This window comes from Triticum urartu, unplaced genomic scaffold, assembly GCF_003073215.2.
Source record: "Triticum urartu cultivar G1812 unplaced genomic scaffold, Tu2.1 TuUngrouped_contig_8979, whole genome shotgun sequence".
In the NCBI taxonomy this organism is placed as follows: Eukaryota; Viridiplantae; Streptophyta; class Magnoliopsida; order Poales; family Poaceae; genus Triticum; species Triticum urartu.
Genome location: NW_024119980.1, coordinates 3,406 through 16,550, shown reverse-complemented (window position 1 = coordinate 16,550; position 13,145 = coordinate 3,406). Strand labels below are relative to the sequence as shown.

Here is a 13,145-nt window from a genome sequence, read left to right as displayed (position 1 = left end):
AAGCATGACTTCAACTATTTCGACGTGTAATTTTGATCTTTTACAATTCGAGTAGCTTATCCCATGCCATGCAAGACGCTATGTCTTGGAGAGGATGGATTTTGAAGAGCATGAAAATTATGAAACAAAGATAATTCACCTAGCATGATGTGGATTTTGAAGTAAATCTGTATAATTCTGAGAGCGTAACCCATTTTGGTTGCAAAAATTGGGAAGCACTTTGTAAGATGTATGGCTTTCATGAGGGTATGCTTATCACCATGGATCTTGGTGATCCTGACATCGACCAAGAAAATATGGACATTTGGGTCCTTGTTGATACGCTTCCAGTTCTACCACTATGTGAGTTTCTCAAACATAGTTATTAACTAATTTATATTGTTTATTTCAAAATAGTTGACAGCTTATTTCCATTGACAGCTTATTTTCATTCTTCAAAGAATGTGCGGAAGATGGTAGACAAAACCCACTACACCGATCGCTCCGAATTAACTTATCAGGAGAAAAATCATCTGGTCGGATTTTGTACTGATATTGAGAATTACAATATCTACAATCAAACTCCTCAACATTATGATCGATACGTGCCACTAGTGCACGTATTGAACTACGGTAACTATCATGGAGATACCCTGGTAAGATTTTTTACTATTACGACATCCGTGCATCTTTTGCATACTTCTAAAACTAGTACATCATTGCTAAATATGAAGTTATTACTATGTTTTTCAACAGAGAATCCCAGAGGATTGTGTGCCTCATTTGATGTATCAGAATGGCAGCCTTCGTGTTTAGAACATACATCCAGGTCATCCTACGAATCTCAACTGTTCATAATGGATTTCTCAAAGAAGTGGAGACATGCTAATCAAAGGATGAAAAAAATGTATGGACAGTCGTAAGGAGGTTCTTGGAAGCAAAAAGAAGTGAAACGCAAGAATTGGAGATAGGATGATCTCCATTCTCCATAATGGAGAGTCAGGGTCTATATTGTTTTATACTATTTTACCTTAAAGAGCGTATTTAGGTCCAACCTAATATTGATGATCATGTGCTAAGAACAATTAAGTAGGGTTGGTTCGATGACTATGAGGATGATGATCGTATGACTTGTTATTAATAACGAGTAGAAGTTGTATGATGATGATTAGTAGGACTTGTTATTATATATGATGATGCATGATGCGAGCATGAAGAGTTATTATATATCAGCGGGTGAAATGAACATGGATTGAATTGAAGTGAAGGCAACATGCATGTGGTGCATGTCGAAAGTAGTACAATCCAAACTTGATCAAGTTATGATTAGTATTAATTTTGACATGCACAACATGTTGTCTTCACTTCAATCTAAGACATGTTTAGGCATTGCAGTAGCGTTGGTAAACCAAGCATGGACATATAAGAGAGAGGACACTTCTCTCTATTAGCTAGCTAATAACAACCTAAATTAACCCCCAAAATCTCTAAACCAACCCTTTTTAAAAAAGACAAAAATCTCAGCTCCAGCCAGCTGCTGACGCGTGGATACTTTTTGGTCCCGGTTGGAGGCTCCCCTGCCTGGGCTAGCCGCAGCGGCCACGTGGAGGCCCATCTGTCTCGGTTCGTGTAAGAACCGGGACTAAAGGCCAAGGGCATTAGTAACGACATTTTAGTCCCGGTTCCAAAACCGGGACAGCAGGCCCTTATGAACCGGGACAAATGGCCATTTTTCTACTAATGTATGTTGGAGTATTGAGTCATACTTATTTGACTAGCATGTAATTTTTTTGTCTTCCGTTGTAACGCACGAACATGTTTGCTAGTTATTAGTTATAGATATAGATATATAGAGAGAAATACACGGAAGTTATTGCAGCACAAGATAAATTGAGCGAAGGTGTACATAACTGAGCACACTGGTATACTATATATGAAGCGCATAGCTAGGCAGACTACTTGGGAGAGCGTAGTTTCGTGAGAACACATTTTGCTAGTTCGCGCACCTCGTCAGCACATCCGCCATCATCTCGGATCCTCTCCAAGCTGGTTTTCCCGTTCCCGTGGTGTGAGAGTTTACTACAAAGTTCGGCCCTGACATCTTCAGGAGCCTTCTGTAGCAGCAGCTCCGTCACTCTCAGCCATTTTTCTAACACGTCGAGGCCAAGGACGAGTTCGTGTGATTTTTTGCCGACAGACAGCACGGCCTTGGAGAGGTGACGTGCGTTGCATCTCCTACGGTAGATCTCCACGTCGGTGGCAAGGAGAAACCTGAGGCATTCCAGCATCGCTTTCGGACAAGGGTCCCCCGTGAGTATGTTGCATGCCTTGTAGAACGTTAGAACATTTTTGGGCTGGTTTCCTGCTTCAATGAGGTAAGGGGCGAAACAAAACGTTCGTCCTTGTGCGCGAACAAAGAGTTGCAGCAGATCTTTTGGGAATGATGGCTCCCTGTGGCACCCAGTTCTCACCGCCGGTGAGTACTGCGGCCAGGCGAGGACCGAGCGCTTAGTGGCCGCCGACGCCACAGACCGGCAACACAAGAGTACACCCTGGAGCAGTACAAGAGATACGAATCAATTAGATAGAATAGACCAACGTTCGAAAATAATGCATCTCAGTTATAGTACAATTTATAGGAGTACTAAAAACATTATCCCTTGATACAAACAGTGGGAGTACTAGAGATGTAAGACGTTTTGGAAGCACCAAATATACTGAATCTGTAGCAACACGGTGTCATGCTTTTCTTCGAGGATTAATTTGATCGATCTATATGAAGCATTTTAAAGGGTGTGTGCATTATTGTTGTGTTAGTCTGAGCTAAGCCCTTCAGTTGCTTCACCACACGTGAACCTTCAAATATGGAGCTTACTTTAAGAAGTAACTAGCACAAATGTTTTGAGAAGGAAAAAAAAACACAAAACCTAAATAGGAAATCAGGCTGAGTATGGATTTGTGAGGAGGCTAACCTGGTGGTCTGGAGGGTAATCACCGTGAGACACCAACAATCCTCCTCTAGCACGGTGACGGAGCCACAGCGGCTGCTGAGGCAGTGGACCACAGATGCGGAATGAAAGCGCCATGGATGGGGCATAGCTTCTAAGGAGAGCCATTTCCATGTCAAGTGTTCTGGCGGATCGGAGCACAGCAAGCTAGCATATATATACGCGATTTCCTGGACATGGCGCCATCTGATCCCTGCTATCCAACCCTGATTTTTTTTTTTGCAGAAATCCTCAATATGGATGAATAGGTGATGTGACGCGACTCCGGACCCATGGTATTAAATCGCATGCAGTGGTGTGGTGTGGACACCATGTACTAAGGTTGCAGTCCATTTCTTTTTTACTTTGCATATAACATTTGTCCGAGGTCAAACTTCATAAAGTTCAACATTCACAATACGAATTCAATGTTATTAGATGCATTGTGAAATTGATTTTCATATTGTATAACGTTTGTATTGCATATGTTGTTATTTTTTTAACATAAATTTGATCAAACTTGATAAAATTTTGAAATTTGACATGAGACAAATCTTATATGTGAAGTAAAAGGAGACAGAGGGACCAAAATTCGTAGTAGTGACCTAGCACCTCGGTGCACAGCATGTTGGCTGTCCAAAATCGCTGGTGACTCGTGTTGTCCTCTATTTCCGGTGCCTGCCCCCGTATGGTTCCACTATCCCTTGTATCACGGCAGAGTTAGATTAGAATATGATGCGGAATCTAGGGGTGATGAGTCAAGCGTCCACATGTGTGATGTGATGTATCGACTAGGACTGAACCACCCCATGACCCCCTTGAGGCCTTGATGTTATCCATTTGACGCCGAAGGAAGCATGATAATACAACATATACGTGAATCAGTCAACGTAAATATTACACGCATTGCAAATCAATTTGATTAATGCTTAATACAAGAACAGAATAGGCATGAGCAGTTTTGCCAACGTGATTTGTCATTTTTTGTGTGCTAGCTGTTAAATACTAATTATATCTAAGCACACAAAGTTAGTACATTTACACATATCTGGGGCAAACCAGGATATTTTCTGTTTGCCACTAAAATAGGCATGCGCACTTCTAGTAGCATACTACCTGGCAAAATACCCGGTAGATGCTTATTGAACCTTAATTCCCAAATTTCGTATATGAAACAAATTGGTGGCAATTGATTCTCAAATTTTATTTTGAAGAAAAAAAAATTCTATGTAGCTATTCCATTCATATGTCATATGGTGATTTATCAATTTTTAAACATGTTCATGTGTGTACAAATGAGAGTACATACTGTTCCATTAACGTGTTTATCTATTTTCAGGCAATAGTCGATATGGTAACAGTTCTTAATTAGAATATATTTCCATATTATAAATAGGCGCCTTTCAAAAAACAAAAAAAATGTTGCCTCTTAAATATTCTTACCTCTTAGAAAGAAATGTTGCCTCTTAAATATTCTTACCTCTTAGAAAGTAAGAGATCATATAGCCATTGTATCATAGAATATAGATGGCTAAAATAGTTTGGGACCATGTTAAAATTTCTTTTACACTAGTCTGCAGCAAGTCAGAAACTTCTTACCAGCAGATTCTTTTTTGGCTATACCACTAAAATAGGCATGCACATTTTAATATTCTATTACCTGGCAAATATATTGACGTTTTCCCCTGAAAAAAATATCTTGACGTTTAGTGGAACCATATGAGGGACATAATAATTCTGCTGGTTAGTCTGTTGGACGTATTAACTCTGACACAAGTTCAGGAGGGCGTTGGTAGTTGGCAGTTGAGTAGATTTTTTCCATGATAAAAGTCATTCATTCAATTGATATAAGGTGATACAACCACATTGAGCAAATGCTCAGCCTCTGCATAGTACGGTGCGCACAGCTAACATGTCCAACAAAATCAAAAAGAGTATGCTCTAAAAATATCGTTTTACAACAATAATAAAAAAGTTCAGTCTAATGTGGGGTAGATCCTATTTGGACATTACACCGTCATCCATATTGGGAGAAAACCTTTGTGCGTTGTCAACGGCGGCCATGGCATCGGGGTGCCAGCACAGTGAGAGCATGACGATCTTTGGGACATCTTTTGGGTGTTGTTTCAGATGTGAATGAACATGTACTATTGTAGGTCCAGTCCTGGTGAGCACCAAGGACAGTTTCAGAGGTGGATGAGCACGAAGGACAGTGTGCTCGTGCAGGCCTGTACGTTATGAAACCGATGATCTTAAATATGCCTGGTAGATAAAAGGTATGTAACACAGCGTCGCGGCTCCGTCCTATGTCGTGTGACAGCAAGTAACTGATAAGAATTGGAGAAACGAGGGGTAGTTCTTGACCGAGTTACATCAACCCAATTCTTTTTTGTCTTTCATTAATTCAAGGCTGTTTCATCAATTATCCGTCCAGATACACGAGGCGTAGGTGTAATTTCACTGTGCATATTCATGCTTTCACTGTAGAAAAATTATGCAATGTTTTATTGACGTTAAAGAAATAATTGAGACTAGCTTGCGCCTCTTGAGTATTAGCGTTTCTAATCTTTTTAACTTACAAAGGGCCAACATACAGTAAATGTTTCATCCAACAAATTAAATGTAAACTTAACAAAAATAACTGACTGACATACCCATCACAACAGAAAATATAACACATGGCCAAATGGCTTGGAACTTCAAAACAGCTACCTTCTGAAATGAGATCAACAATTTATAAGAGCATTCTCTTATCTTCTTCTCCGCTAGCTATCCAGGCTACTAACCATTTTTTTCCTTTTTTATGATAAAGAAGTGAATATGTAACGGTGTAGCATGGAATCAAATAAGAGTAGTAATGTGTTTCAGGGTTCAGAAATTTGGAACCAGACTGTTTGATTGTTTAATTCCAAGCCGCCTAGTTGGGGTCCAATTGACGCCTCATCTAGGAGGCAGCAATTCTCACAAAGAAATACATATGCCGGATCAATTCTTGCACAAAACAACAAATATTAAATCTAGAGGGCACCGGTTCGGACTATATATTCATCCTATATGATGTAGAGGCCAGGGATAATGAAGCTGCCATTATATGCAAAAAAGAAGGGCACCAATTAATTCGACACAACAACAATCGACTAAACCTGTGGCATCAATTCCCTTATTTACACCGTATCAGTGTACTATGTCTCCGCGGCGGATGACCGCAAATAGTGGTGGCCCTTGAAACAGGAGGGCGAGTTTTTGGGAGGGCCATTAATAATTCAGAGTAACGCATCGACAGTGAAGTCTGGACTCCGGAGACTAATCGGTGTGACTTGTTTATAATAATAGCTGAGATCATGAATGTGGCACTGCAGTGTGAACTCACGAGACTAATTTGGCATAGTGCTCATTAGAAATGGCATTCAAGTCTGGACACTAGAGACTAATCAGTTCAGCTTTTTAAAGATGACTCTCAGGCCGGAAGTCAAGAAACTAAAATGCGGTGTACGCCAACACTTGGGTGTAGCTCGTTCAAAATAAACCACTGTGAAGTCTGAACTCAAGAGGCTAACTTGATGGTCATTCCGAATTCTGGGGAGCAATGCCTGGCGTACAAGATCATCATACCATGTGCGTGGACCACAACCATTGATCACGGCGCCATGTCACCACCGGACAGGAAAACGTCGTATCCACAGTCATTCCGAATTCTGCGGAGCAATGCTCGGCATGCCACATTTCAGTGTGGCTCATTAATTCGACCTGGTCTGAAGTCTGAACTCAAAAGACAAGACTGGCCACAGTGGGAGTAACATCACTAGTAACATCACATTTTTCAAGATAATTTTGCTTATGTGGCACATATTTAATGATGAGAGAGGTGATGGTGGTAACTTAGCTAGTTACTATAACATCACACATACCAAGACAATATGAGTCTATAGGCTAATAAATGAATCATAACATGACAACACACATATGTTACTACGCACTGTAGAGGTAGTAACCTAGCCTAGTAAAATGTGATGTTACTAATCTAAGTTACTCCCCATTATGACTAGTATAAGAGAGTGCTTGGATTCAGGGGACTTATTTTAGTCTGACTAAAAATAGTCTCTTTAAGAGGCTAAAGTTCTAAGCACCCCTGACTAAAGAGGGGCTAAAACTAGTCTTGAGACTAAAAGTTTTTAGTCAAGGGTACCCCTACTAAAATATGGATTAGTCCTCTCTCTCCTCATTTAACTCCTCTCCTTGAACACATGCGAGTTCTGGATTGAAGGGTGGCGACGGGCACATGGTGAACTGAGCTATGAATTTGGCTGGTAGTCTACACTGTATAACTCTATAAATACTGACTCAACCCTGCTTCAATCGCAACTCGGAAACCTTGTAGCTAGCAAGTAGCTGCAACGCAGCTATCCACTTGTATGGAACTCTCCGATACCTGCAGCCAGAAGTAGCATGATCGAGAAAGCACATATCTGGTTGAGGAGTTGAAGCAAGAAACAGAAAAGGTTTGAGTCCGATTTCATCACTGAGTTGGTAAATCTTTCTTATTCCTAATCCTTATGATTACAATGGCTGCCTCCAGGTTGATTTGACTCATGTTGGAGCACATGGAGTCAGAAGAGATTTCAACTAATATGGTGGTGGAGAAAGAAATAACGATTTTGATTGATGAGGATGAAACAGCAGAAGAGAAGTTCGAGGGTGAATTCGAGTTGAAGAAGATGGACACGATGATGCATAGGTTCCCTGCGGGACTAGGTCTTGTCAGTATCAGTTACCAATGCATCGTCCCGAGAGTGGTGGCCATCGGCCCATATCACCACGGCAAGGAGCACCTCAAGAAGATGGAGGAGGTGAAGAAAGCGGCTGCCAGCTACTTCTGTCCACGCTGGGATCTTGAACCAGCGAAGGCCTACAAAGAGGTCCTCTCCGTCGTGGAGGAGGTCCGGGGAAGGTACATCGCGGACGAAATCATGGAATGTATGCCCTCCATCCCCTTTGGGGATCTGCGCCTTGCACTTATTCCATCATTTCTGTTTTGCCTAGTAGTAGTACTTCGGATTTACCAAGCTGTATTCCTTCCTCTTTACAGCTATTTTTCTGATTCTCACATGTACCAATTAATTAATGGCAACATTAAGCGGCACACCAATGGTATCCTAGAGGACACATCCATCTCCTCCCCGGCGTTGTCATTCCTCCCCATATTGGTTCATCTGCTGTTCTCCAGCACTGCAGCCGGTACTCGCAGTTATCATCAACAACACCCGGAGGAGCCATACATCAGCACACATTCAACATACCAACATTTGAACTGTCCTATTTGAAAGTGCCAGACTTTTGATAAATAAAAATAGCATGTAGATTGCGAGGGCACAACTAGAAAATTTATAGGAAACAAAACTGAACAATTCAAACAACTTTTCTGATTAGCATGCTATATTTACAGTTTTATCTGTTCTCTCCGTTCCCAATTATTTGAAGTCCTAACATTGTTCTAAGTCAAATTTATTTATAAGTGTGACCAAGCCAGCAAGTTAGGCTGCACATTTAATCCTTACGTATGAACACGCGGCCAATTTCAAAATGATTCTACCAGCCCGTGTATGTATAACAGGCTTCCAGCAAAGTACTCCATCCGTAAAGAAATATAAGAGCGTTTAGAATACTAAAGTAGTGATCTAAACACTCTTATACTTCTTCATAGAGGGAGTATTTCCCTATCTATGTATATAGCCACGCCATTATTGTCTATGTTGTCCACTAATAAAAAAGTACATGCATCCTGGCCGCACAGATTCCAGGGGCGCGCGTCTCCAGCAACCAACAATCCCTGACGATGCCCATTTTGCGGCTATGATGTTCCGTGATGCTTGCTTCTTGCTGCTGTACATGGAGGCTGTTTATTCCAGATCATTCGGTAAGGAAGAAGATGAGGAGATAAATGCATCCTTGCGACGTTATCTCTTCTCTAACCGAGATAGCATCGATAATGACATCATGCTGCTGGAGAACCAGCTCCCGTGGCGGGTGGTCCAAGTCCTCATGGATGTTGGCTCGGAAAAAAACAGAAAAGAACTTTTCAAGGTTGTGGGGAAGTTCATTGCAGGCATGGGGAACACATTCAAGATCTGTGAGTCTCTACTGCCTGAAACTTATGTCTGGGATGATAAAAATAATCCGCCGCCACATCTTCTTGCACTCCTCCGACGCCACAAAACAGAACCAGGAGGAACTGTTGTCATGGTTGATGGAAATAATCCGCCGCCACATCTCCTTGCACTCCTCCGACGCCCTGTAGGAACTGTTTTCATAGTTGATGGAAATAATCCGCCACCAGATCTCCTTGCTCTCCTCCGACGCCACAAAACAGAACCCGGAGGAATTGTTGTCTGGGTTGATAGTATCCCTGCACTCCTCAGAATCCAACAGGTAGAATCAGGAGGAAATTTTGTCTTTGTTGATGCAACTAATCCGCCACCACTCCTCCAAACAAAAACAGAATCAGATACCCAACAAGCAGGAAATCCCCAATCATCTGAAAAATATAAGAGAGAAGAACATGTTGGGAGGTGCTTGCCACTTTGCCTTCCACGCCTCCCATGCCAAGAAGAAAATCCCATGGTCACATCAGTCTCAGCAATGTCTCCCATGGAGCTTGAAGAAATCGGCATCAAGCTGACAGACAACCAGACGGCGGCATTCTCAGACATGGACTTGGTGAAAGGACGCCTCTTGAGTGAGCTCTCTTTGGCGCCTCTGTCCCTGAGCGACACAAGAGCATCCTGCCTAGTCAACATGGCGGCTTTTGAGGTATGCACTGCCTCGAGGTATGGGGATTGCCCTAAAAATACCGCTGTCTGCTCGTACCTCGCCCTCCTCGCCATGTTCATGGCTCGGAAGGAGGGCGTGCACAAGCTGCGATCAAAGGGCCTCCTGCATGGGCCTCACAGCGACAAGGAGATGCTCACCTTCTTCAAGAGTGTTGTGATGCACCTTCCTGACAGCGGATCCCGTTTCGCCTACATCATGAAAGAAATTAACGAATACAAACTCAAGAGGTACATCCGGATCATACTGTACAAATGGTTTTACAACAACTACGTGACCATTATAAAGGGGTTGTCTTTCCTTGGTACTCTTATTGGCCTCTACAGTGCAATCCACTCTCTCAGCCAAGACCAGAAGAATTGATGCAACCAAGACCAGAAGAATACTAGTATACAAGATAATATTTCCTACTAATAAAACCATCATAACCATGTTCTGTAATGTTGTACGCTTGTGTTTTAGTACATTCCTGTTCGTTGAGCACCAAGTGTCAGCGTGTGCGCGTCCTAGTGTTTTGGCTTGTATGGTATGGTGCCGAGTTCGACACATAGAGTGAGTCGTGTCCATGGCATGATCTAGCTCCTGGGCGCAAGCATTCGTTGTGATCATGAAACGTGAATCAGTCGACTTCTCAGTAGCCAACTTCTTTTCATTCGGATTCCAGGAGAAGCTAGCAAATACCAAGAAAAGATGTGCAAGTTCGAGCAGCACAAACACTCTCAGTCTTCCCTCTCATCCAAGTGATTGCCTTACATTAAGCAACCATTCACTCATGGAAACATTCAATCGAACTCAGGCACTTTCCCTGCAACAATATTGTCATCACAGGCAGATCGTAGGGAAAAGTACAGCGCAGGCAGATAGCCGTGAAACACACCTAAGGGTAAAGGCAACTCCAATCGGCCGACCGAAGCGGCACGCAATGTGTCCGTTTTTCGGCCGTTTAGATCAGCCAAGCGGACACCAGCATCCCAGTTTGATTGGCTAGCAAGACATCGATAGGAAAACCGACACCGCTAGAAAATACTCGTTGGGAGAAGTTTGCCTCCTCTTTTACCAAGGAAAGCCCCTTGCACTAGGATGAAGCTAGGAATTCGATCAAAAATGGACTATGACAAGAATCAAATCATCAATTAACAAACATTCGATATGCCCTAACTAATGACCATGACAAGAATGATAGAGAAGGAGCAAATTTGTCTTTGCCTCTTGTCACTCTGTGATGTGATGATACATGGTAGAATAATAGAGGAGCATGATTGGTTTGATGCCAAAAGTTGGCACCAATATTTGGCAAATGCCAAATGTTAGCTAGTGATTAGTTGACTATCAAATTTTTTTGCCAACCTCACAAAAAGTTGCCAACTTTCGGCAACTTTTCATTTTGCCAAATATTGGCAATGTTAAATGTTTGTATCAAACCAATTATGCTTCAGATTGAGTAGACCTTGTAAGTATACTTACCATCAAATCAATACATGGCCATGCACAGATAGATAGATACATTAATAGATGGGTGGATCTAGGTACCATGCATGGCATGGCATACATATACATATATAAAGAGGAAAAGGATGGATATGGTCTACTTGAAAGCATGTTGTGGACTGTGCTTACTTGGTTGGTTGGGGATCCATGCCTCCTTGCCTGCTGCTACCTGGCATCCTTGAGCTCAATGCAAAAACTACTGAGAATCGTTCCCAACTACTCCCTTCATAAAAAAATATAAGAGCTTTTAGATCACTAAAGTAGTGAGTAGTGATCTAAAAGCTCTTATATTTCTTTACGGAGGGAGTAATCCTTTAGAATATTTGTATGCATCGCTTGATGTAGAGGCACGCTTCTTTTTTTTAAAAAACTAATCATTCAGGACTAAACTAAACATATATGGCGGAAGATTAAGGTTCATGATGCCTTTCACCTTTGAAATTAACCTTGGCACTATGATACAAGAGCTTCTTCGACAATCACTGACCCACTCAAATAACATGAGTGCTCATGAAAGGCGGTTCACACCTCCTAAGTTTAATTTACAATCCCGGCTTCACATTGGTCTAAAATACCCCCTCCAACTCCGAACGAGAATTGTCGATTATGGAAATTTCTTCAGAAATTTTCCCCTACTTTGTCTGGCTAACCACTTGCTGCTCGAGTGCTCGTTCTCCCGGGAAATTTGGTACAATGTTTTTCCGGAGAGTCGGCTGCATCGATTCATTCCCCAAGCCAGTTCCTGTCTGCGTGATTGGTGACCTTTGCTCAACACGGATGTCAGGTCTTCAGACCATAAACAGCTTAATGCCCTTATCTGCTGCGCTCTGCGCTTGATCTGGCTAGAGTGCAACAGCAGGGTGTTCGATAAGGTTGCGGCGATGCCATCCCTATGTATCAGGAATCTGCTTTGTGGAAGGAGGCCAGAAAGTTTCAAGGTGCCCAGATAGAGGTGGATCTCCTACGAGAGAGATAGGTGTAGCTGTTGGGGAATGTAGCATGCAATTTCAAAAAAATTCCTATGATCACGCAAGATCTATCTAGGAGATGCATAGCAAGGAGACATGGAGAGTGAGTCCACGTACCCTCATAGACTGAAAGCGGAAGCGTTATGTTAACGCGGTTGATGTAGTCGAACGTCTTCACGATCCAACCGACCCAAGTACCGAACGTACGGCACCTCCGTGTTCAGCACACGTTCAGCTCGATGACGTCCCTCGGACTCTTGATCCAGTAGAGGGTCGAGGGAGAGTTCCGTCAGCACGATGGTGATGGTGATGTGATCCGCGTAGGGCTTCGCCTAAGCATTACGACGCTATGACCGGAGAAGTAAACTGTGGAAGGGGCACTGCACACGGCTAAGAGAATTCTTGGTCTGTCTTTCGGGTGCCCCCCGCCCCCGTATATAAAGGAGGGGAGGAGGAGGCCGGCGGCCAGGAGGGGCGTGCCATGGGGGGAGTCCTACTTGGACTCCTAGTCCAAGTAGGATTCGCCCCCCCCCTCCTTTCTCCACCGGGGGGAAAAGGAAGGAGAGGGAGAGGGAGAGGGAAAGGGGGCGCCGCCCCCTCCCCCCAGTCCAATTCGGGCTGCCATGGGGGGCACCCCTTGTGGCCCTCCTCTCTCTCCACTAAGGCCCACTAAGGCCCAATATTTCCTCCGGGGGGTTCCGATAACCCCTCGGTACTCCGGTAAAATACCTAAATCACTCGGAACCATTCCGATGTCTGAATACTACCTTCCAATATATGTATATTTACCTCTCAACCATTTCGAGACTCCTCGTCATGTCCGTGATCTCATCTAGGACTTCGAACAAACTTTGGTCACCAAAACACATAACTCATAATACAAATCGTCATCGAACGT

At 43.0% G+C, this 13,145-nt stretch overlaps 2 protein-coding genes across 2 annotated transcripts; one reads left to right on the top strand and one right to left on the bottom strand.

Moving 5' to 3' along the window:
• Positions 1 to 1,409: 1,409 nt before the first annotated feature.
• LOC125532076 lies at positions 1,410 to 3,102 on the bottom strand. The gene is made up of 2 exons (XM_048696247.1): positions 2,952 to 3,102; positions 1,410 to 2,531 (listed from the first exon to the last, which is right to left on the bottom strand). Exons 1-2 carry the CDS (start codon positions 3,099 to 3,101, stop codon positions 1,935 to 1,937), a joined length of 747 nt encoding a protein of 248 aa, XP_048552204.1. The 5' UTR covers position 3,102; the 3' UTR covers positions 1,410 to 1,934.
• Positions 3,103 to 7,335: 4,233 nt separating this feature from the next.
• Positions 7,336 to 10,274, top strand: LOC125532077. The gene is made up of 3 exons (XM_048696249.1): positions 7,336 to 7,465; positions 7,543 to 7,940; positions 8,758 to 10,274. Exons 2-3 carry the CDS (start codon positions 7,556 to 7,558, stop codon positions 10,152 to 10,154), a joined length of 1,782 nt encoding a protein of 593 aa, XP_048552206.1. The 5' UTR covers positions 7,336 to 7,465; positions 7,543 to 7,555; the 3' UTR covers positions 10,155 to 10,274.
• The last annotated feature ends 2,871 nt before the right edge of the window (positions 10,275 to 13,145 follow it).

Coding starts and splice junctions, on each gene's coding strand:
- LOC125532076 (XM_048696247.1), bottom strand. CDS start 3,101: ATGGAAATGGCTCTCCTTAGAAGCTATGCCCCATCCATGGCGCTTTCA. Junction 2,532..2,951: donor ATTACCCTCCAGACCACCAG/GTTAGCCTCCTC, acceptor GTACTGCTCCAG/GGTGTACTCTTGTGTTGCCG.
- LOC125532077 (XM_048696249.1), top strand. CDS start 7,556: ATGTTGGAGCACATGGAGTCAGAAGAGATTTCAACTAATATGGTGGTG. Junction 7,941..8,757: donor CGCGGACGAAATCATGGAAT/GTATGCCCTCCA, acceptor CTGGCCGCACAG/ATTCCAGGGGCGCGCGTCTC.